This window comes from Taudactylus pleione, unplaced genomic scaffold (genome assembly GCF_031769625.1).
Source record: "Taudactylus pleione unplaced genomic scaffold, aTauple2 ptg000349l, whole genome shotgun sequence".
Classification (NCBI taxonomy): domain Eukaryota; kingdom Metazoa; phylum Chordata; class Amphibia; order Anura; family Myobatrachidae; genus Taudactylus; species Taudactylus pleione.
In genome coordinates this window covers 922,969-949,061 of record NW_028284750.1, presented here as the reverse complement: position 1 = coordinate 949,061, position 26,093 = coordinate 922,969, and the positions used below count along the sequence as shown (strand labels likewise).

Sequence of the window (26,093 nt, the reverse complement as noted above, 5' to 3'; positions counted from 1 at the left end):
CCAGGCCCATGGGACCCTACTAGCGTTTGGCGTCTTTTTTGTGTCTTTTTTTCAGACAATGCATCTAAGTCGCAATGCATATAGGGTGCTCCAGCAGACTTTGCTGATTAATTTGATATGTGACACTTGTATATCTGTGTGCACTGAGTCTCTGGATCTGTATACGAAGCGCTACAATGTAGCGACCACAGCTTTTTTAATCTCAAATTCAGTTGTGCTTCATATACAGACTCCGGTGCACACAGATATACCAGTAACACATCTCAAATTAATCAGCACAGTCTGCTTGTGTGTCCTAGTTGCATCACATTGCGACTTAGACACATTTTCGGCAGGCAAAAAAAGACGCCTAGAGCTAACAGAGTGACATGGGACCTGGTGGCTCGCTCACGCCAGATAAGTCGCGCTGCATGGCGTATCGAGGCTAGATGTGTGAGGATACATCTGTATGTTATTGCTCAACAGGAAGAGTCATTTTCTAACATAAACGAACTAGCAACACTGTAAAAGGCCTCATTTCAATTTTGCGTCTTATCCGATTCACAGACGCAGCAAAACACCACTCTCACTGTACTACAAATGCTAGGCTGCGACTTTAACCTCACAGATATTCATTTTAAAAATGTACAAAGTCGCAGATGAAGCACAACAGAACTTGGCGTGAGAAAAACACGTAGCTGCTTTCATCAGAGCTCTTCTTACACAGATTCACACACAGATGTACAAATGTCACACATCAAATTGATAAGGGTAATCTAGCAATGCAGTTTTGTTGCTTCCAGTTGTTTTATTTATGTGAATAAGATGCAAATTTTGAGCAAGAAAGACATGCGACCAAGTCGCCTGAGACCTGGCGAGCTGGAAGGGGCTACTTGGTGCGACTTGAGCAACAGTGTATGAAGACACATCTGTACCACTTTTTGATGAGCCTACTGTACTAAAAAAACAAAACAAAAAAACTCTTGGATAAATTCCAGGTAAAGATCACACGACCTTCATTAATTAGAAATAATTTTTTTTTTCCTTTCTAATTTTTTAGGAGCACTTGTGATTTTTTTATACTTTTTTTTTTTTTTCTTTAATGCTATTTTTGCCCATATAAATACATGCTATCATCAAACGTGCTGTCATCTAGATAATGTTATAATTTTATTGGTAGAAAATGCCCTTTAAAGAATATGACAACTCTAGAGGTCCTACTGATGATGAGGAGGTATTAGCAGACCGAAGTTCTACAACTACTCTCTATGCAACGTTGTTGCCTGTAAGAACAACTTATCAACCTTGCTCCTCCTAGAAGATCATACCGGCTGTTGCATCCTCAGGAGGCAGTATCCTCTTAAAGTACATGTCCTTCACTTCTGGTATTTACTGTCCCTCCCTGGACCCTTGCTGTTCTGGGGAGAACAAAGGCCTTAGGAGAATTATCGTATATCACCGGGACCCATAGCAGCTGCACCCCCTGGAATGGTGGTTGTTCCCTACAGGCCTTACTCTATATAGTTTGCACAATATATTTGCTTTGCCAATATATTATAAAGTTGCTTACATCTTAGTTTTCTTCAAGTCAGGCAGCCTAGGAATCTGTACACACAGGGTAACCAGTGTCCACAAGAACCAGGTAAGCAACCAAGCCGAGCAGGGTGTATGACAAAAAGCAGTTCTGGTACAGTCCAGAGGTCATAGGAGTTAGGGACCGGGCCTTTTCGAAGGAAGTCTAACCACCTAAGCTTCCTTCTTAAGAGGCCCTAGTAATCTGTGTTATGCAGAAGGATTTCCAGGATGCTCGGAGTGGCTCTATTGCCTGGTCGCCCGAACTTCCAGTCACTGGAAGGACCTCTGCCACAATAGAGACAGCAGCATGCTTACAGAGAGAAGGCTCCTATCAAATTGCCTGTTATTATGATTTGAGGATTTTTCTTCAAAACACTTTTATTTTTTTATTTAATTTCTCAAACTAATGTAAAACCATTAGATGAACTCCCAATTTAGTTGGGTCAGTCCTGAATTAAGGGTTTTGTTCTTCATCCTAATTATCAGAACTTTGTCCTTTTTAAATACAGTTACAGATGTGTCCACATACATCTAGCCTCCGTGTGCTACAAGTTGCGTTACACCTGACGAGTGAGATCCCTGTGAATCGGTAGCGCTGAGCATCGTTTTGTGCTACTCTTTACCTTCCAGTGCTTTTAGGACGCACAAGCAGCTTCTACTGATTACAATTATATGCAGCATGCCTATATTCTATGTGTGACTGCCGGTGTATTTGCTTGCGAAATACTACGTTACTGTGTCCGCTGCTGTGACACTGTAACGTAGCATTTCGCATGCAGATACACCTGCATGCAAGGCTAGATGTATGTAGATACATCTGTATGCCAATGCCATGCTGATAGAATAGAAGCTGGCCTAGCACTGGCACAGTTCTTCACCACTGCTTATTAACGATTCTGCTGTAAGCTGGACTATTGCTTAGCTACCTCGTTAAAATTTTCTTATTAAATTAGGCAGAAAAAGACTAATTGCTGCAGCAAACGGTGATGGCAAAATGTTCTAGTTAAACTGGGAAAAACCAAATGTTTATAAGACAGATGAGTGATTGTCCGCTCCTCTGTGATAATGGCAGGCAAAGATATGATTACTCTTTCTGCTTTACCAGCCATGGCATGCTGGCACAGGGGACTGGACACCTTGGCTTGGGCTTCCAGTTATACTTTTCTTAATAAGATCTAATGGGGAAAAACATGTATATTTCTAAAGTTATATATATTATTTTAATATATATTCAAAATAGACCAAATGGTTTATTTACAGAATAATAAAGCGAGTGTTCCTCTATGTGTACTCCGTTATCACCATCCTGAGATGTTGTTAATGACAACAAGATTTCTTCACCATACCACTTTAGCTTTGCAATACTACATGGAACATAGATGTGGTGTTAGGTCATCCATATAATCTTTCTACTGCCACAATATTAGTATAGGCAGTAATATCATTTATGGTGGCCAATGTCCCTTATTTCCAGGTACTGTCACAAGGTTTTTAAACATTTGTAGTTGGAAATGTGCCTGTTTTTGAGTATTTGACAACTGTACAGTGTATTTCCTTATTCCTATATAGGTGAAATTCTCCCCATTTTGTCTTAATATGGGTATTGTAAATTAGATTTTGTTGAATATTTAAAATACAAATTACTTTTCAAAAACACAGCTTAATATGCTTTTGTAGTTCACAAATTGCCCTCTTAAACATGATGCTGAGCCATGCTTTACTCAACTGCCCAACAGCCAATGAGCCCTGGAACTTTATATATGTGTGTATACAGTATATATAATCTGGTAGCACAGCAAAATGTGTGAAAACGTTGTAATTTATTGAAAAGTTGTTAATATGCCAGAAATAAGTCTTAATCAACCAATGCACATTTCAAATAATTCAGCATTGAAATAATATAATTTTCTAAAATAAGATGGCTTAAATGTTACATATTCATCTTATTGCTTGTGTCCTTTCTTTATGTAGCACTGACATCCAGGCGTTGTATAGAGAATTTATTCATTCAGTTTAGTCCATGATTGATAATTAATTTCACACACAAACACATTCCAAGAACAATTCCCATACAAAACTATGTAACCTGCCTATATGTCTGTGGAATGTGGGAATAGATTGTAGAACTACTGTAGGAGGAAACCCATGGCCCCCATTGCCACAAAACAATTAGGCTAGCCGCTGTTATCTTGTCACAGTATGCAAAATGGCCACGGTCACCCTGGAATGCCAAAATTAGAGGGGAAGCTCACCATTAGTTAAGTTAAGGTAGCCCTGAATCTTTTAACCTTGTCTCTTTCTTTCCCCTGGATTTGAATCACCGATATGTAAGCAGTGACAGGGTTAAACGGGATTTACTATGTAAGCAATGTGCCTTAACTTAGTTTTCTGCCATTTCCTTTATGTGTTTTATAACTAGCTGACCTTTTGAATCTGTTTTTTATTTATAGATGTTTTCCACCGTGCCGGAGATGCCACAGACAAACTCCCAGCTGCATTTGTCTCGTAAAAGGAGCACTGACTCAAAGCCGCCTTCCTGCAGTGAGAGACCCTTGACGCTTTTTCACACAACGCATTCCACAGAGAAAGGTGGGTGTGTCATCTCACCCCTGAGAGAAACCCCCTTGTGCATCATTTTGTCATCTTACTCCCTAATCACATCACCTTCTTTTTAGCTTCATGCACAAAGTAAGCCATTAATGTACTGTTTGGCTTTATCAGTTTTTAGTAAAATGTTATTTGATGTAGGCTGCAATACTTTTTGTAACTTTCAACTTAAGGCCCTTGTTCTTTTGAGATTGTTATGTAATAAAAATAACTAGTTGGTTTATTTATTAGTAACATATAGCAAAAACATTAGTACGGGGAGTCCTAAAGAAAGCAGGTAATGTATCTTATTTGTACAGGTAAATGCACTAGGCATGTTGCTCTAGATGTGGATAACTAAATATCTATTATATGTGTTCATTATTTTTAAATGTACACGTACAGCATATTGTTCCACAAAAGAAATGGTTCAGTGAAATAGACTTACTAAAGTAGGCTATCGGTCAGGACAATAAAACAAAATGTACTCATTGTTAATTTGGATTGTGACATACTGTATACAGGACAGCTGCTACTTGACAGATAATGAAATATTTATTCAAATAGCACCACAAATTACACGTCTCTGTACAGAAGATGTACAGCATGTAATTCATATCAGTCCCTACCTCAATGGAACTTACAGCCTAAAGGGCCTATTCATCAACACTAAAATAACATTTTTAAGGACATTTTCCTTAATTTATCGTTATTTTAGTATTAACACCCTTAACACAGGATATATCACTGACATCTCCTGGTTAAGTCCGCCTGCGTTAATTTCGACACTCCCCCGTATATTAGTATGGGGATGTAGAAATTAGGCTATTCATCAAATTCCGAAAATTATGTATTTTCTGAATTTGTTGGTGTTGCTATACCCCACTCTCAGGTGGTGTATAGCGGGTTACACTTACCTGCTTTCAGCTGGGCAGGTCCTCCTTCGGTTCCCTCCGTCGCTCCGGCTGCTGCGCTGTGTGTTCTCCCCTCCGCAATGCTGCTGCTGCCGGGTAGCATCTCCCCTCTGTTCCCCGGTGACACTTGTAAGTGCTTCTTTAATTAACTGCACTTACAAGTTCCACCGAGGAACGGAGGGGGGACAGCAGCAGCATTGCGGTGGGGAGAATATGTTAAAGTTTAAAGAAAAAACAAAACAATAAAGTTTAAAAAAAAATCTTCAGACAGGAGGTCCAGGGTCCGCGGCTGCAGCCTGTCTACCAGGTAGGTGGGAGAGGGAAGCGGAGGGAGGGAGGGAGGGGAAGGGGGGAGGGACATAGAATTACTGCAGCTATAATCACTGCTGCGCATGCACCGCTTTTGTAAATGTAATGGGGCATGCGCGGCACTGATTACAGCTGCGGTAAGTCAGGGCATAGCTTTTCAGAAAATAGATACTTTTCCCTGTCGTCGCAAAAATTACAGCTTTTCGAAATAGATAGTTATAGGGAGGAGGAATGATGAATTCCTCCAGTAATTAGGTAGAACTCTAATGCGAGTTCTAAATCGAATTACCTCCATCCCTTTTTTAGTTATGATGAATAGGCCCAATAGTTCCCACACACACCTAGGGTAAATTTTAGACAGCAGCCAGTTACCCAAACTTGCTTACTTTCCTGGAATGGCCAAGAGGCTCCCAAAAATCAGGTGGCACACTCATCCGCCACCCGTCCGCAGACACCCACTAACAGAGCGAAAGTAGGCAATCTGGGAGGCCAATGACTCGATTTGTGCTGAATTGCACCATTGTGGCCCCGCCGTTCCACTTCACAATGCCCACTTTCCCCTTCGCAACAGCCCCCCTTCCCCTGCTGAGGTGACCTGGATGCCCCCGCCCGGAGAGGACAGCCAGGAAAACGGAAAGTATGCCGGTAACCTACCAGTTTGTTTTTTACACCTGACCTTCCGCCTGCAGTCTGTTTCTCTTACAAACTGATCGTTCCTGTTAGTCCATGAACTGGCCAATTTCTTAATAGTGTAGAGTTCTCATTGCTTACTCAGCAGAACACCTTAAACTGCTGACTTCGGAGAACCACATCAAAGAGCAAAGAATGTATTTCCTAGGCACTAATTGATTAAAAAAACAATTGAGATGAGGACGTACAACTACTCAGAAGCTTCTCAGCGGTTATGTTCTCCTGGTCTAGTTAATTGTTAAAAATCCCTCAAATGAAAGAGACTATTTACACTCCATTCAGTAATCTTTTTTTATTGAACCTCACATGCTGATACACAGCTCTCAACTCTATGGGAAGCTCACACATCTGTTATAAGTAACTTGCCATGAGAAAACACATACTCAAACACTTTATCCATGAGCAAAAAGTAGAAGAATCCCATAAATAGTCACAATCGCCAACTATTCATACATAGATCTCTATAGTGTGAGGAGACAGTGGAGAAAAGAATGGAAAGGAGCCCCCACTGGCTGAAACAGAAGTTGCATGTAAAAGGCGTTAGAAGCAATACTTTATAAGCAAACTGAGAGCTAGGAATGCGTGCAGGTCATTACAGGCAAAGGGAATAAAAATGGGGGAACTTGCCTACACCCCTGTAGCAGTTAATGAGACTTTTTGTAATTTTTTGTGTCTCTGCAATATTTATAAGGTGGATCTACCATAGTAACTGGCGCAAAAATGATTCAGCAATTTCTGAATAACTGTGCACTACCAAAGTAAGAGCCGCCTTGGGCACAATAAATGGACCAGAATATCGCTGAAGAAAAGGCCAAATTCACCCTTAAAACACACAAATCCTCTAAGGCTTGTGCTCCTGACACTTTATACAATGTCGTCTTATAAAGCATTTGAAATAGATGAGCGATTGATACATTAATTAAATTAATGCAAATTTGGATTTATCTTATGGGCTATCCAAAACACGTGAGAGCCAGATTGCTAATAAGATACCGTTTTTCAGATCCTACTGAGCAGAACCGCCCATTCCTAAGTACACGGTAGAAAATTTCATCTACTGTAGATGAAGCTTAAGCATTGTAGTTATCAAAAACCCTACAAAATGTACAAACTACAGAGAAATTTTACTACAGAATACAGGTGTGAGACTTCGCAAGAATACTTGATAACAGATTGAATCACTATTTCTCTATACACTTGATTGACTCTCTGATCAAGTAAAATTTGTTGTCTCGCAAATAACCATGACCCGCTCAGTCTGCTGTAAGCTTCAGCTTCCACAGCCTGGCCAAAGGAGCAACCATCTTGACAGATGATTGTGATGGTGAGTCCAGACTGCGACCGCAGATGCAGGTGTTTCTTTCCTACAGACACCTCCTGCTGCATAAGCATATTAGATAGACAGACAGAATTACACAGCCGCTTGTGTGCGGCACTGCAATTCCATCCATCTCTGACTCAGGCCCTTAGGTAGCACTAGAAGAACTGAGAATATAGTCTCCCTCATAAATCAAATGAAATATCGGTGATCATATTGACTCTTAATGCAGAATAACACTTTGATAGACTATTTTGGACCTTCATGTTCCACACTTTTGGGTTCTATGATCTTTTTAAAATCAGCAAACAACAAAATCTTATCCTTGGTGGGTCCCCATTTTTATTACCTTCACATGCGTTCAGACAGATCTTAGTAGCAAAGGGTTCAAAGGAGAGCATATCAATTAATAAGGACAATACATAGACTTTCTTGTTTCTTAGACTGAAAATGGAGTCTATGTCTTGTCCTTATTAATTGATACTCTCCTTTGAACCCTTTGCTACTAAGATCTGTATGAACCCATATGTGAAGGTAATAAAAATGGGGACCCACCAAGGATAAGTTTTTGTTGTTTGCTGATGATGTGCTCCTAATGCTGGGTACATACTGGCCAACATATCGGCTGTTCAATTGAACGGCCGATATATATAGTGTGCACGTCAGCCTGTGTATATACACGATATGTCTGTGAACAACGTCGTTCACAGACCTATCGTGTTGGTTGTGCAGCACAGCCGATGGCAGATACAGTGGTGCTTTAGTAGTGCAACTTTTTGCTTATTTGAAAAAAAGTACATATTGGCACTTCTACAAACGGTACATAATAAAAGAAATAATTTCCATAATAATTGGAGCATTCCAAATCACACATAATTCACTCAATAAAATTACCAATCGTCTATAAAATTGAACCTTAAATATTACCATAAAAAAAGAAAGAAAAGAGAAAAAAAAAAAAGCTCCAAATCAAGTAGCACAGTTATTTACCCTCAAAAAACCCCTTGGACTACCGGCACCTATATACTAGCGCCAAAAGAGCAATATACCATATAGCTCCACTTCCAATTAGAATAGGATGAGGACAAACACTTCATTAGACTGGGGGACGTGGACAGGTAGAAGAGACAATCTGTCTATAAATCTGGGAGTCAGTCTTTGAAGAGCATCCAACAAAACGAAGTGTTCCGAAAAGATTCACAATTTCCATCAGCAAAGGTCATTATGTCTTCCATATCCATATATGTCAATCCTAGTAAACCAGTCAATCACCGTTGGAGGAGAGGAGGGCCTCCATCTCACCGGAATAACTGCTTTAGCCGCATTATTTAAGCGGCATAGTAGTGATTTTTTATATCTTGAGAGGGGTCTAGCCGACAAGTGGAACAACCAGAACAGAGGGTCTAATGGAATTGCTTCGTCAAGGATCTTTGTTGACAGTCTAAGGACCTCACTACAAAATGGTTGTAGAACATTGCCACCAAATATGAAAAGGGTTTCCTGGGGCCCCAGAGCAACGCCAACCGATATTAGGCACCCCTAAACCCATTTACGATAGTGTCTGGGCATCTGTACCAGCGAGATAACAACTTATATTGGGTCTCTACTACACTAGTACTGGGAAAGCACGCAGATCACGATCCTAAATTTTCGTGAAGTTAGGGAGAGAATCGCTATGATCTATAGAAATCAAATTATAAATCAAGGAAATGGCGTGAGGCGGAGGTGAAACGTTAGCACAAGGCTGCTCAAAGGGGGTATTAGATAGACGAAATGTCTCAGTGGGAACCGAAGTCTGCAAGAAATGTTTACCTTCAAGGTGGCGCCAGTGTTCTCTTGGGGGCAAGTTCCATTTTTCGGAAATCTCAGCAAAAGGAATTATGTCTTTACCTTGTCTTAGCTGACCAATCCTAAATAAACCTGCCTTGAACCAAAGGGCAAATGCTTTAGAGTCAATACCCAGTGGGATTTTTTCATTAAAAAGGAAAGACATAAATGGCAAGTATAAAGATGATATCTAAGGGGATTTACGTAGGGTTTTCCAGCAGCTTAAGGTCTGTATAACAGTAGGGTGGGCAATGTTCGGAAGGGTCGGGAGCCAAGGTACTATCAATATTGGGATATCTAATGCCTGATTTTCAATGTGGACCCACTACTTGAGGGCGTTTGGTCCAGACCACATCAGGATCCTATGTAACATGCATGCCTGGTGGTAGCCATTGATATTTGGGAGACGAAGACCACCTTTATCTTTCTATTTCAAAAAATGTATTCTAATTTCAATCGGGGCCTGTTGCATCCCCAAATAAAGTCTCTAATTAAGGCTTGAACCTCTAGGAACCACCCAAGGGGTAGTTTGATTGGTAATGTCTGTAGTAGGGACAAAATCCTAGGGAGGAAATTCATCTTAAAAATCCCCAATCTCCCAAACCACAAAAAAGGTTTTGTCATCATAGATTGTAAGTCTGTTCGTAATTTGCTCAAGAGAGGGGTGAGATTTGCATCAAATAGTCGAGAGAGATCCCTAGTAATAACTGCCCCGAAATATTTTAGATGAGGGGTGCCATGTAAAAGGAAATGCTGCTTTTAAGGCCTACAGTGGTGCTTTAAAGTTTGTGAACCCTTCAGAATTTTCTATATTTCTGTTGAAATTTGGCCTAAACCTACCTCAGATTTTCGCACAAGTCCTAAAAGTAGATAGAGAACCAAACTAAGCAAGTGAGAGAAAAAAAATTAGACGTGCTCTTTTTTTATTGAGCAAAATGATCCAATATCGCATGTCAAAAGTATGTGAAACTTTGCTTTCAGTATCTGGTAAGACCCCCTTGTGCGGCAATAACTGCTTCTAAACGTTTCCAGTAATTATTGCTTAGTCCTGAACATAGGCTTGGAGGAATTTTACCCCATTCCTCCATACAAGCAGCTTCAACTCTTATGTTGGTGGGTTTCCTCCCATGAACTGCTCGCTTCAGGTCCTTCCACAACATTTCGATTGGATTAAGGTCAGGACTTGGACTTGGCCATTCCAAAACTTCAAATTTATTATTTTAACCATTCTTTGGTCTAAATGACTTGTGTGCTTTGAGGCATCGTCTTGCTGCATGACCCACATTCTCTTGAGAAGCTGCTCATGGACAGATTTCCTAACATTTTCCTTCAGAATATAGTATAATCCTCTAGTATAATTCAGAATTCATTGTCCCATCAATGATGGCAAGTCGTCCTGGGCCAGAAGCAGCAAAACAGGACCAAACCATGATCACATCACCGTGTTTCACAGGTGGTATGAGGTTTTTATGCTGGAATGCAGTGTTCCCCCTTCTCCAAACATAAGGCTTCTCATTTATACCAAAAATCTCTATTTTGGACTCATCTGTCCACAAAACTGTTCCAATAGTCTTCTGGCTTGTCCAGGTGATCTTAAGCAAACTGCAGATGCGCAGCAATGTTCTTTTTGGAAAGCAGCAGCTTTCTCCTTGCAATACTGCCATTCACACTAGTGTTGTTCACTGTCCTCCTGATGGTGCATTAGCTAATGTGAGAAAGGCCTTCAGTTGCTTAGAGGTTACCTTGGGTTCCTTTATGACCTTGCAAACTATTAGGCGCCTTGCTCTTGGCATGATCTTTGTTGACCGACCACTCCTGGGGAGGGTAATAATGGTTTGGAATTTCCTCTATTTGTACACAATCTGTCTGATTGTTAATTGGTGGAGTTCAAACTCTTAAGACATAGTTTAGTGACTTTTTACAGCCCGATGAACATCAACAACTCTTCTGAGGTCCTCAGAATTGTCCTTTGTTCGTGGCATGATACTGTGCACCACCTCAAACGTGTTTGTGAACATCAGACTTTGATAGATCCCTGTTCTTTTAAAAAGACCCTAGATAGTAAATGGTGAATAAGCGCTCACTCACTTGTAACCTGAGATGGCAGCAGGAGCTAAAGAGGAACCTTATCTCTTTTTTAATACAATTGCAATAGAAATAGCCCGCGCTCAATCACAGGTGGTGGTATTTTATAGTTGATAATGTCACAATAAACAGTAAATTAATTCACAGGGTAATTTACTTTTGGGTAAAACTTAATGTTGCATATGTATGATACAGACTATGCCAATACATGTATACATATAGGACAAATACAGGACAAACCAGGACACCAGTAAGGACAGGATCTAAATAAAGGAAAATGCACTCAAAAATCAATAATGTATATAGAGAAGTAAATTCTACGAGTGCTTTGATGGGCAAGCTGGGGAAAACTGTATGCAGACAAAAGGAAAATGAAAACAAGAAAAAGAAAAAATGTTCTTTAAGTTCCGTTATTAATATGGGTTTGTTTAAATGTATCCAGCGAATGCACTGATAAATGTGGGATGTTATGGTACAATCCTGGATAATGCCACCATTAATTTTAAATTAATTAAATTCGTGGGTCAAATTAAGTATGTCCCAATGGTGAGCAGGGCCTCGAGGTGCGGCGTCCCGTAACCCCGGGTGCCCTACTTACCCACAGTAGTCTTCCAGAGCGCAGTGTTTCCACCTTCTTCACTTCTCTTCGTCCGGAGCCCCGGGAGTGAAGTGGACGGTGGGTGCTGGGCAGATCGTCCTGGCTTCTTCCTAGGTTCCGTATGTCGGAGTGCACGGACGTGTGCCTCTCCGGCTTGGTTCCTTGGTAGCCTCGCTGTACAACTCTTTTTGTCTGCATACAGTTTTCCCCGGCTTGCCCATCAAAGCACTCGTAGGTTTTACTTCTCTATATACATTATTGATTTTTGAGTGCATTTTCCTTTATTTAGATCCTGTCCTTACTGGTGTCCTGGTTTGTCCTGTCTTTGTTCTATATGTATACATGTATTGGCATAGTCTGTATCATACATATGCAACATTAAGTTTTACCCAAAAGTAAATTACCTTGTGAATTAATTTACTGTTTATTCTTTTAAAAAGACCGTTTCCATTCACACCCGATTGTCATCCTATAGATTGAAAATACCTGACTAATTTCACCTTCAAAATATCTGCTATGCCTAAAGTTCACATACTTTTGCCACTCACAGATATGTGATATTGGATCATTATCCTCAAAAAAAAAATTTAAAAAAATTAGCACGTTTGATTTGGTTCTCTTTATCTGCTTTTAGGACTTGTGTAAAAATCTGAGGTAGTTTTAGGCCGTTTCAGCAGAAATATAGAACATTCTGAAGGGTTCACAAACTTTCAAGCACCATTGTGTATCTGCTCCTCGTTCTGTGTGTACGGGTGGTCATCTGACCGCCCGTAGACTTGCTGCGGAGGCCACCGTGGAGGGGGTTATGATGTGACCCCAGCCCGTGGAACCCCCGGCCATGTCGCAGTGATGGTTGTTCAGTGTGTATGAGCAACCATCATCTGCAGATATATTTTTCTGGTGTGTACCCAGCTTAACTCTTGCAAGTCCACACATTTTGCTAGTGATTTTATTTAAGGACTTTAAAAATGGTGGAAATCTATCTCAACAAAAAATAACTCAAAATCAGAAACACTGGTCCTTCATTTTCCCTGATTTATTACGAAAATGTTAGAAATAAATTTTTAGTGGGGATGCCCCTACTGATTTATTATTTGGGATAGTATATCCAATAAGATCACTGAAATTACAAGCCACTTTTGAAGTTCATAAAGATGTGTCCTTGCTCATCTAGCCTCAATACGCCATGCAGAGCGCTAAGCCTGGCATGAGCGAGCCGCCAGGTTCTGTGCGATGCTGCAAGCATCGGGCATCTTTTTTGGGGGGGCCGAAAATGCGTCTAAATCACGGTGCAATGCGACTAGGGCTCACCAGGAGAGTGCTGATTAATTTGATATGTGACACTTGTATATCTGTGTGCGGCGGAGGTGAAACATTAGCACAAGGCTGCTCAAAGGGGTTATTAGATAGACGAAATGCCTCAGGGGGAACCGAAGTCTGCGGGTGGTTCCTCCGTGCACTACAAATCGTGTTACAAAGAGCGTGTGAGAGCTGTGTGACTCGGTAGCGCCAAGCATCTTTTTGTGTGACTTCTTACCTTCAAATGCGTCTTATTTGCGTATTCTGCTGATTAAAATATGCGGCATGCCTATATTCTGTGTGCGACTGCAGGTGCACCTGCATGCGAAATGCCACGTTCGTGTCAGCGGTTAACACACTGTAACATAGTGTTACGCATGCAAATACACCCGCAGTTTCATACAGAATATGGGCATGCAGCATATAATTTTAAGCAGCAGAAGCTGCTTGTGCATCCTATTCTCATCACTGTAATAAGGCTCATTTGAAGGTAAAAGGTTGCACGAAAAGACGTTCGGCGCTACCGAGTCACTCCACGGCATGGCGCGACTGGAATGTCTGTTTAATGCGCAAGGAGGCTAGATTTAAGAGGACACATCTGTATACGTATTATACTTTGGATTCTCTGTTACCGTTCAGAAAATAAAGTTCAACCTAGTAGTAGATTGTCACCAAAGATTAAAGTCTAAAGCCGCATACACACTAAATGATTTTCATAAACGATATGGTCGATAACGATATTTCGTTCATATTGTTCAGTGTGTATGCGCTCTCCAACGGATCATTAACTATGTCTTTTGTCATCCGTTCATGCAGGCCAATTTGACAATATCGTCAAGAATTGCATGTTCAGAGATGTGGCAGGATGACTTCACTGAAAGATATCTTGAAAGATATCTTTCAGTGTGTACACCCAATATCGTTTGTCCTGCACTACAGAAAGTTCAAGGGAAACCTTTCACCAATATCATTCGTGCAGCACATCGTCTAGTCACTAGTGTGTATGGGCATTTAATATATTAATGCTTAAATGGGTGTATCAGCATATTACCTATAATCCACATTGAATACTGGGAGATATAAAACATCATGTACTATTTAAGTTATTGCAGTCCACTGTTATGAGTTTATACAGTATATGAAAAGAGGTGATTCTGCTTTGGACAAAGACAACTCCACAAAATCTGTGTTTATAGAACAGGAGGTTTCATACACCCATGGCCAAAAGTTTTGAGAATGACACAAGTATTGGTTTTCACAAAGTTTGCTGCTTCATTGTTTTTAGACCTTTTTGTCAGATATTACAATGGTATACTGAAGTAAAATTACAAGCATTTCATAAGTGTCAAAGGCTTTTATTGACAATTACATTAAGTTTATGCAAAGAGTTAATATTTGCAGTGTTGACCCTTCTTTAACAAGACCTCTGCAATTCGCCCTGGCATGCTGTCAATCAAATTCTGGGTCACATACTGACTGATGGCCGCCCATTCTTGCCTAATCAATGCTTGGAGTTTGTCAGAATTTCTGGGTTTTTGCTTGTCCACCCGCCTCTTGAAGATTGACCACAAGTTCTCAATGGGATTAAGGTCTGGGGAGTTTCCTGGCCATGGACCCAAAATTTTGATGTTTTGTTGCCCGAGCCACTTAGTTATCACTTTAGCCTTATGGCAAGGTGCTCCATCATGCTGGAAAAGGCATTGTTCGTCACCAAACTGTTCTTGGATGGTTGGGAGAAGTTGGTCTTGGTGGATGTTTTGGTACCATTCTCTATTCATGGCTGTGTTCTAAGGCACAATTGTGAGTGATAACACTCCCTTGGTTGAGAAGCAACCCCACACATGGTCTCAGGATGCTTTACTGTTGGCATGACACAAACAAAACCCACAAATTCTGACAAACTCCAAGCATTGATTAGGCAAGAATGGTCGGCCATCAGTCAGTATGTGGCCCAGAAGTTGACAGCATACCAGGGCGAATTGCAGAGGTCTTGAAAAAGAAGGGTCAACACTGCAAATATTGACTCTTTGCATAAACTTAATGTAATTGTCAATAAAAACCTTTGACACTTATGAAATGCTTGTAATTTTACTTCAGAATACCATAGTAACATCTGACAAAAAGGTCTAAAAACACTGAAACAGCAAACTTTATGAAAACCAAACCATTTGTGTCATTCTCAAATCTTTTGGCCATGGTTGTACATTGGTGTATATATACATTTTCTCCCATTTCCCTTCCATGTTATAAATCCTACCTTGCAGTGTTTTTAAAGCTTTAGTAAACCTATTGCAGGTGGGGTTTTTTTTTCATAGCTGTATGGGAAACTGGCTTTTTATGAGGGTGCTATGACTGTTACAGATGACATCTCTGCAGGGAGAAGGTGGAATACGTCAGTCATTGGTTTCTTGCATGCCTACTTGGATGAATTTCAGCTTTCAATGAAGACCCAAGAAATCCCCAGAACTGCTTTTGTAACTGCAAGCATTCTGCACCCTGGATTTTCTAAACCTTTTGTTCTTGGCTTCAGACTGGTTTCTGGATAGTTTTCAATGGTTGCCTTCTATTCTACCCTAAACTTTCATAGGGACAGTTCGATCCCAGACACGCAAATTTGAGATGATGCTACTCTGCTCTAGGTTATTGCACTGCTAATTCACTTTATTTTAGTGTGCAATGATCCCCTTAACATGTTAATGAATCTTTCCATCAGTGGTAGTATGTTAATAAAATAGTATAGGAATGTCACATCTGGATTACAAATTTTTCGAATATGAAACTGTATTTTGAATCCCTATAGGATAGACTGCAAGCTAAATATACTTTTTGCTTCCTTTGTATTACTGTAGTCCTCTATTTTCCCAGCTGTGGATTTATAAGGTCCTTACAGAATAGCAGATTATTTAACTCCATCTGAAGTTTGTATTTCGATACTTTAGACACGAACAAATTAACAGGTGCTGCTAGATGCGTATACGTAACGGGTTTAGACTTCGCCATGAAGAAGGCAGATGTACAGTACATGCTTTATAGTATGTATATTTGCCTGTACTAGCTGTGTGCTACAGTAGGAGCTGGACCTTTCCAGTCCTGCAAATTCATAATCATCAGGGGGACCCAGATCTGTCACACACCTGTGGGTAACTGGTGGAAACATGAGAAATCTTTACTGTTGATCAAAATATATTTAGTTCCATGTTTGAATTGAATTGTGTAGGTCTATGTTTATATGATCCCAGAAAATGTACACAGCTGAAAGTGCCAATATCAATTCAAGGTACAAAAAGTGAAATCAGTGTTTTGACTTTGCAACACTACCAACCTAGAAGACATGATTTCCGGATAGGATTGAAGGCAAAAGGTGAAAGTCTGACCAAGGTCAAAAGGATTATGCTGGATACACACTATACGATCTGTACTCAGCCGACGGAACAATGCGATGCAACAATATATCGCGATGGTCATGCGATATATCATTCCATGCTGCATGTAGCAGCATGTCATCGTTCACCACATCCTCCCAACTGCTGTGGATGATGCAAAGAAGCACAAGGCAGCACATGGAGAGTGGCATTTGAACATGTAAGAGATATGTACTAACATGCAGTTAAAATGATTGATTTACCTGTAAGACTAATGGCTGTGTAGGAAATGAAGGGGATGCCACCATTTTATTGTTAGTTTAAGTTTTCTTCCAGGATTTTACTTGGTTTGTGCTACACTGTAATGAAGCAAATGGCTACCATGTGACACAGGTTTCGGTGTCCATGTGACTTGCCAACTCTGTAATGGTGAAATAGAGCTGATTGTTTATACAAATATTGCTGGAACAAAGGAACTCGTTTGGAGAGAGACTCTTTTTTTCATGCTGAGCGTAAGTGAAGAAATGTGTAGTTATGTGTTGGGTTGCACACATCTCATCATACATTCAACAGAAAATACAGCAACAGTTTTTCCTGAAGTGTAGGCACAGGAATGCATATACTTACACCATGATAGAGGTGCAGCCTAACTGTGTTAGCAGCAGGGCCGTAGCTAGGGTAGTGCGGCCGGTGCCATCGCACAGGGCACCAAGGGTCAGGGGGCGCTGTTTGGGCCTGTCAAATTTCTATTTATTATCATTCTCACTTGTAGCTTCCTCTTATTTCTTCCCCGGCATCTCCTGGCCTCTCCTATCTCTTCCCTGGCCCTTCCCCATGAGGCCATTCCCCTTTTTTGGGTGCATTATGTCCCTTTGAAATATGAGGGGGGCGCCAATGCTCTTTCTGGCACAGGGCACCAAAAAGTCTAGTTACGGCTCTGGTTAGCAGTAAATGCGAAAGTCACACTAACCTATTCTTACACAATATAATGCATCATATACATAAGAGAGAATACTGTCTTAACAGTGTTATTAATGTAAAAGTTGCATGGTGCACGGACTTGCCTGGAAGGCAATGCCACCTTGGTGATAGTTTCTGCAAGTACATTTGAAGGGACATAGCAAAAATTATTTTTTTTCCTCAGCAAGAATTAATCAAAACGGAGCGATAAATTATCTAAGTTTTACTGAGGAAGGGAAATGACCACAGTCTTATGAAATGGAAGAAGTGGCTGTGAGCCAGGGGTATACATGCACAATACAGGGCTGCCGACTTTCTGGCTGCCCCTTTCGGGAGGGGGCAGTCAGATTGGCAAATCAAGGGGGCGTGGGCCGGTATTTGTTGGCAGAGCGGGGGATGTGGCCACGCGATCGCATAATTTGGGCCCCGCCCACGCTACACAATGCCGAGATGACCGGCATTGTGAAGCAGGGGGTGGGGCCAAAATGACGCGATTCAGTGAGAATTGCATCACCGGCCCAACCTGCTGCAGGGGATTTTCTTATTACCAGGGGAAGGGGGGGGCGGAGGGGCGGTAGCTGCCAGGAGGCTTGCCTGCCTTTCCAGGGGGCTGGGAGTGGCACCCGATTTTCGGGAGGCTCCCGGCCGAATCGGGAGGGTATGGCACAATGTCAATATGGATAGGAAGCCACCATCAAATATGTCAACTATTACATATTGTCCAAACTGTGAATGACACAATGTAGAAACACAAATATTTCTGATTATAGGGTTAGGCTGCAGATAGGGTTACAGACAACCCTATGGGAAATTATTTGGTCGACATGTGCAATGTATCAACATTTAAGATGTTGACATCTTGAATGTGGTCATGGAAATTGTTGACGTTCTGAATGTTGACATACTATACCACACCTGAGCCAGGCCTTCTTGCCCAACGTTAGTGCCTGATGCAACTAATGTTCCTGTCTATGAATGGATGCACAGAGCCAAGTTCCAAAGTCTAGCATTCCCAGAAGAATGGACACTGTTATAGCTGCATATTAATGCCCTTAGTTTGGAAATGAGATGTTCAGCATTCACATATGGGTTTTATGTTTGAGCGTCCATTTAGTGCAATATGCTCCGTTTTCCATAGTATCTAATAGTAATTTTTTTCTAGAACAGCTTATAAAAGTTAACATCTCCTTGGTTGCCATGGGTTACAGCACAGATCTGTACATTGCACCATGTTATTAAATAAACCCAATGACTTTGTTAAATGACAGCTGCTAGTATTCTTCAAAATGCAGTACATTTCTGTTATTGAGCACTGCTATTATGTGTTCAAGCTTTTGATAAAATGTAAAACCGTGATAGGTGCCATTATATACTATGGGGACCGCGTGGCTGTCTCTCTAACCTTCAAAAGGGTTGCACATGGCATGTCATTTTAGTAGCAAATGAACACAATACATTTCCAAGTGAAAATCTGACAATAACTCGGGGATGAGACAGGTGCTGCTTTTTGAAAATCACTGATGTGACCAGACCTGCTCTATATTGAGGGATCCGGGATGCTGTTTGAATTGTCCTTCACTTTGTAAATAGTGTCCATCTACTGTACATTATATTGCAGACAAGAATATAACTGCCAGGTTAGAATTAGACGTGAAACATCTATTCTCACAGCACATCATCTTCTGCATATTCTGTATGTTGAAGTTTACATATTTATTATTATTTATTAGCAGTTACTTATATAGCTCAAGCATATTCTGTCGTGCTTTACAATTGGGAACAAAACTGTAATAAAGCAAGATTGGGTAAGAGGGTCCTAAACGCAAGCTTACAGTCTACATTGCGCCTCGCTTGTTCTCCTACAGCCTAACTCTTTAGTCTATAGCAGTGATTCCCAACCTCGGTCCTCAAGACACACCAACAGTCCTGGTTTTAGTGATATCCATGCTTAACCACAGATGGTTAAATCAAAATAACTGAGGTACTAATTAAGTCACCTGTGCTTAAGTATGACTATCCTTAAAACCAGGACTGTTAGTGTGCCTTGAGGACCGTGGTTGGGAACCCCTGGTCTATAGGTATATAAAGACGTTGGACACGTGGAGTAACTGGGGGGGGGGGGTCGAGCGGCGCTCGTGCCATGGGCGCCATTGGACATGCGATGCAGGGGTGCCGCCGACCGTGGTTTAGGACACAGGTGGTCAGTGTAGTGCGGACCGCACGGAGTGCAGTCCGTACTACACAGTAACAAACACAGCCGCCGGTTAGTACACTCCTACTACCTGGCAGCCGTGTGTTTGTTTGGCAGCCAGCCAATGAGAGTCTGATAGACTCTCACTGACTGCTGCGACCACTGCCAGAGCCGGGTTGGGCTCACTCATGAGCTCCATCTTCTGGCTCCCGCAGTGGGTGATGGAAGAGACGTCATGACGTCTCTCCTATAATGCAGTGCGGGCCAGCCCGGGAGGGCGGAAGGAGCGGGCGCAGGAGCGGGGTTTCAGGTGTTTTTTTTGTTTTTGGGGGGGGAGGGGGGGTTACGTGTTTTTTGTCTGACACTGCTGGGGAGGGCTACTACTGAGGGCACTATATAAGGGGCACTGCATCGGGGGACCACTACTAGTGGCACTGTATAAGGGGCATTTCTGGGGGCACTGTATGTAGTAGTACCCCTATATAGTGCCCCCAGTAGTGCACTCTTATGCAGTGGCACTACTGTGGGCACTGCTACTGGGGACATTGGATAAGGGGCACGATTACAGTGGTCATTGCAAGAGGAGCACTACTACTTAGGGCATGAAGGTGCATATGGAATGGAAAGGAATGTTCCCAGAGGGACGAGATACGGTGGTGTCATGTTGCCAAGTTCCAATTCTCCAGTGGCCACGCCCCTTATGGCATGTGGCCATGCCCACTTTTTCGGCACGCGCACGTACTTGTGAGGGGGGGCTCCGTTTTTTTTAACTTGCCCTGGACCCCAAATACTCTAGTTACGCCACTGCGTTGGACATAATTATTGCTACATTACTGTACAGCACTAAATCTGTGTATTAGCCCATATGCAAAGTAGGCGGCCAGCTCTGAGAGACTTGCCCACTCTTCCGGGTGGCCACCCAATTTTTGGTTCTTGAGTCTTGAAAATGCGCAATTTGAAAACAGACATGCTCCATAAACAGACTTGCTTTCTGCATCAGCCTCTTATTGTATCCCGCACACACTGAAGACTCATTTACAGACTGCTAAAACCGATGAAGCTGTATTCTGCTTTAGTTACAAAATATGCAGATTTCAGGTGCACAACTCCAAATTACTGGTAATATATAAATGCAATAAAATGTTGCAATCAATAGAGGTTTTTAGCATAATCATGCCCAAGGTTATGGGCCTACCCACCATATCCAGGTAACCTCTTTAGGGTAGGTCCCTAACATACTAAGGTTCAAATCCAGAGCGCAGGACCCCCCAAAACTGGCCCAGCCAAGCTGCCCCAGGGCACCACCATAGTAAGAAAAGTGCAGTGTAAAGAGATAGTTAGGAGCAGCTACTGCTGCATATAAAGAATGAAAATAAAAAAGTGAAGTACATATATATTAAACACACAGTGAAGGGTTAAAATGTGTTATAAAGGAAAATGTGTTATAATGCAGTGCCCTGAAACAGATCAACCAATGCAATCCAAGGGGACCCACGCCCCAAAAATGAACCAAAATTGCACTACAGTATATAACTTGTAGGACTTACCTAGAATTGTGCCTAATACAGTGTGCATATATATTACCAGACTCCATGCTTTTAAACCAATTAGGAAGGGGTGCTAATCCAGACTGAGGGCGTCTCCTTTCCCTCAGAAGTGCAATAAAGCACATTAAATGGAGTATATGGGAAAGATTTCTGGACTGCACACCCTGAATATATATATAATGGGGGTGCTACCTGATGAGACTAATTGCAGGCACAGAAACAGACAAATCTCAGATGCACAACTCCAAATTATTAATAATATATAAATGCAATAAAATTTTGCTATCAATAGAGGTGTTTAGCATAACCATGGCCAAGGTTATGGGCCTACCCACCATATCCTGGTAACCTCTTTAGGGTAGGTCCTTAACATACTACCGCTATTGATTGCAAAATTTTATTGCATTTATATATTATCAGTAATTTGGAGTTGTGCACCTGCATTTGTCTGTTCCTGTGCCTGCAATTAGTCTCATCAGGTAGCACCTCCCATTATATATATTCAGGTTGTGCAGTCCAGGAATCTTTCCTATACAATCAATTTAATGTGCTTAATTGCACATCTGAAGGAAAGGAGACACCTTCAGTCTGGACTAGCATCCATCTCTTATTGGTTTAAAAGCATGGAGTATGGTAATGTATATGCACACTAGTAATAGGCACAATTTTAGGTAAGTCCTACAAGTTATATACTGTAGTGCAACTTTGGGTTGATTTTTGGGGCGTGGGTCCCCTGGGATTGCTTTGTTTGGGCTGCTCCAGGGCATTGCATTATAGCACATTCATTCTTTTCTGCACAATTTTAATACTTTGTTTCATTATATTTGTATTTTCACCTTTCTATGCAGCCATAGCTGCTCTTACTTTTTTACTTCACTTTTCTCACTATGGCGGTGCCCTGGGGTGGCTAGGCTGCGCTCATTTAGGGGAGTCCTGCGCTCTTGATTTGAACCCTAGTATGTTAGGGACCTACCCTAAAGAGGTTACCTGGATATGGTGGGTAGGCCCATTACCTTGGCCATGATTATGCTAAAAACCTCTATTGATTGCAAAATTTTATTGCATTGTGCACCTGAGATCTGTCTATTTCTTTGCCTGCAATTAGTCTCATCTGGTAGCACCTCCCATTATATATATATTCAGTGTGTGCAGTCCAGGAATCTTTCCTTAGTTACAAAAATATGTGACAGGACCCGTAAAGCATCCTTTTTAATTAGTGTTCAGAAAAGTAATATCTATGCCCAAATTTTTTTGGGCGAATTCATTATCTTTTTTAAAATTGTTTGAAATGTCATTGAGATAACAGATTGTTTGCAAACTGTGAAATAGACAGATTACCTGCAGGAACTGCAGCCCAGCTTGGATGCCACTAAAAACAAATATGAGGAAATCCTGTTTCTCCTCCTATAGTGATCCTATATTGTGTCAGGGAACATGGGTAACTCTGCATAACACACTCACTACTTAGCCACATACATACGCTCATTATTGTTACATGGCTTTCCAAACATCAGGATTGATAAAAGTTTCTAATGGAATAAATAAACTAATATTAACTAAAGCTTTACAGAACTGAAAACTTGAATCTTTTCCAAAACTAACCTTAGCCGCTAACGATTGCTATAAAGGCTGCGGTTAAATGCAAGAAGAACCATATAAATGCTGGACAACAGAGCCATTCTGTGGTATATATCACAACTTATTAATAGTCAACAGCACCTGTGTGCCCAGTGTGAATAGCTTATGTGCTTTGGCAGTGCCCCAATGCTTCTCAGGCCACGATCATGTGCACAGAAGGGCTTTTACTTATTCATTGAAACAACATATATTCAGCACTCAAATGTGAAAGCTGGAATTGTGTCTTGGCTGGTGACAGGTTCTGAAACCGTTACTGACAGGTGGGAAAGCAGGGCTGAGTACTATATTCACGTTCCTGCAATTCACAGCCAAATAGCACACACCATGTTCAAGATTTTTTTTTTTGTTCACACTGTGTAGCAAAAAAACCCCAAACCTCTGTTGCCTTATAATCATCATTATGTGTTGAGGGCTACCGAGAAAGCACATTAGGAAATCTGTTCAAGCAGGTTTTACTTTGTCAATCATGGCTACAGCAGGATATTTATCACACATTGCTAAGCTGCAGATTATCCTCTGTTTATAAAGTACCACACAAATGTATTTGCTTACAGCAAAGGAAAAGCCATATTTTGTGTAACTCACATCCTTGATTTTATTTTGGTTATTGTTTTGTTTCTAGGGAGGAGGTTGGCCCACTGATTGCTGCCATATACTTGAGAAGCAGCATGCCACTCAAGTGATTAAGGCTTTATTTAACATGGTGCCACATGTAATGTTATATTGTAAAACGTAGCAACCAATCATATCTCGGTGTCTAACTGTTTAGTGTGGTAATTTCAATAAGACCTCATATCTGATTGCTTGCTTAGGTTACAGCATATTTTCCACTTAATATTTTAAAAATAAGAATGGTCTTTTGTGAAGGTAGTACGCCCTGCCTGATTGTGTGGGGAGGCATTTTTGCACGGTTGCTACAGGAGTTCAACTCCTTTCACAATGTAGAAAAATAATAAAAGTATGTTTTCAGCACTTGTTGCCTCTAAACCGCTTTTGAAAAATCCATGGTGGTGGATTGAATGACTGCATATATTACAAGCATTATCCAAATTGCCATCAGTGATTTCTGAAACCTATTGTGTGATTTGCTTGTGTAAAGGAAATCCGTTTTGGATATTGTAAAAAAGGTATGGTGAGTTGTCTGTAGTTTTATGGTTATGTTTTGTTTTCTTGTTGGGATTTGTGCGGGTGTGGTGTACTCTACTCGTATGCTGTGTAGGGCGTTTTAACATGTAGTCCAATAGCAAGCTATTAATGCGTGCAGCAACCTGCCCATTGTAATTTAACTCCACCAGACCTCAATAAGTTACTAGTTTTCTCTGTTCCATACCAATAGTCATGATGAAAATCAGCTTATAAGGACACATGAGTGAAATAAGACTAACCATTAAAAGGGGTTCTCCACCTAAATATTGTATATATGTGTTTCTAATCTATATTTTTATCTATCTCGATTTCTTTTCTAGACTAACTTATTTTAATAGTAGGTAATGGCCATGTTTGTTTTTAACAGCTATTCATCACAGGACACAACCATTGCAGACTGTACTCTCCCCATCCCAGTCTCCCCCCCCCCCCCCCCCCCCCTCCATTTTGCCACCTCTACATTTCCTCCAGGAGTAGTCTGTTTAAATCGGCGATGTCCTCTTCTAGTCCTACTATGTTCTCTACACCAGGGTTTCTAACTTGCATCAAGGCATGTAATGCTTACCCTGGGGTATCTATGGCGTATAACCTTTAACCAGTTTATTACATTGTTAAAAAGAAAGAGGGTGTTTTATTAGACATTTTGAGACATTTACAGACATTAGATATATATGTAGTAGTTCACATTTATAGCTATTTGGTTTTGTTTTTTATACAGATGTTCAGTTTCTTAATAAAAATACAGGATGGCAACATCACGGCAGATGGGATGCTGATGGTCTAACACTTATGGGGATGTACTCAGCATCCTGACCCCTCTTATGATAGAACGAAGTAGTGACCGCTCACCTGACCCTCTGTCTGTGCCAGCATTAATAGAAGATACACATTAAGTACTACTGAATTACTGCTCTAGCTCATTACACCTACTGTAGTTGGATCTGCGGCATGGAACAGAGACACATTAACAGAGTAACATTTGGCACTCTCCAGCTATCTATCTCTGTTATTGAGCTGTTCAACCTCACTCCTGAAAGACAGAGTTGTTTCCAGTCCTGAGCAGCATAAGATCAAGCACTATGAAGATTGTTTATTTTCAACATTTTCATCATTACTTCCATGTATTTGTCAGGCGGCAAGCTTGGCAGCTCCATCGTTCATATATAATGAAAGCAAAATAAACTTGAAGTAGTTGCAGAGAGAATGTGACTCTGAGGTTCTGAGACGTGGAATGAAAGACTGTTCGCATGCAAAGAGCTTTACATAGTGCATGTTAACTACCTGATGGAACTTAGTTCTACAGAAAGAAAGGGACTATTTTATTGCTACCACATGATGATTATATGGGTCATTGGAGCTTTATTATGTTTAGGGATTAGGTGAAAAGCTCTGTAGCAGCTTGTGTCATAAGTGGTGAACATTACTGCATTGTATATTTGTGGCAGATGTATACTTTCCAGCTGGGTCCAGATGCCTAGTCCTATTGTTAAGATAAGAATTCTGTATGCTGAACAAGTGTTATGATAAATATACAGTTGCTAATAGAACATAGTATCCCTTTGTTAAATTGCAGTAAGTTGAACTGAGCTGAAATAAACTAAAAAGTTCATCACTCATAATGAAAATAACCAAAGACTTTCTTACTGTAATATAAAAAATGTTCACACATCAATGGATGCCAAGAGATGGATCGGGTCCTGGTTCGAGGGGACATGGAGATGTGAGCTGCATGTTCCTAAAGGATGAGTGGTTGTGCATCCCTGGCAGGCATGGGTACTTTGTACCCACCCGATCTTGGGGCCCCTAAATTTATCTGCTAAGAAAAAGCATTGTCACATATAAAGAACATATGTAGGTCTCTGTCTATAATTGAAGTATTTGAAATTAAATTGCATAACTATATCCTAATATATACCAAGATCTGTGTATTGCCAAGATCAGTAGTATACAAGAAGTAACTGATGTGCTTATCCTTAACTAATTATGCTCACTCATTTTGGTGCTGTTACAGAATTTATGAAGATGGGCGGTAGAACTGCGCTCTCGTTGACCAGGGGGTGGTGTGTTGT

General features: G+C 41.0%; 1 protein-coding gene across 7 annotated transcripts in view; it reads left to right on the top strand.

Moving 5' to 3' along the window:
* ARHGAP26 (Rho GTPase activating protein 26) overlaps positions 1 to 26,093 on the top strand; it is a 629,130-nt gene that overhangs the window by 378,266 nt on the left and 224,771 nt on the right. For 5 of the 7 annotated variants that reach the window (XM_088444111.1, XM_088444115.1, XM_088444112.1 and 2 more), the window contains exon 19: positions 4,005 to 4,143. In XM_088444111.1, coding sequence (XP_088300237.1) covers positions 4,005 to 4,143 — 139 coding nt within the window. Of the gene's footprint in view, positions 1 to 4,004; positions 4,144 to 15,556; positions 16,023 to 24,742; positions 24,841 to 26,093 lie in introns of those variants that run through there. The other 2 variants (XM_088444117.1, XM_088444116.1) reach the window with 2 other exon arrangements.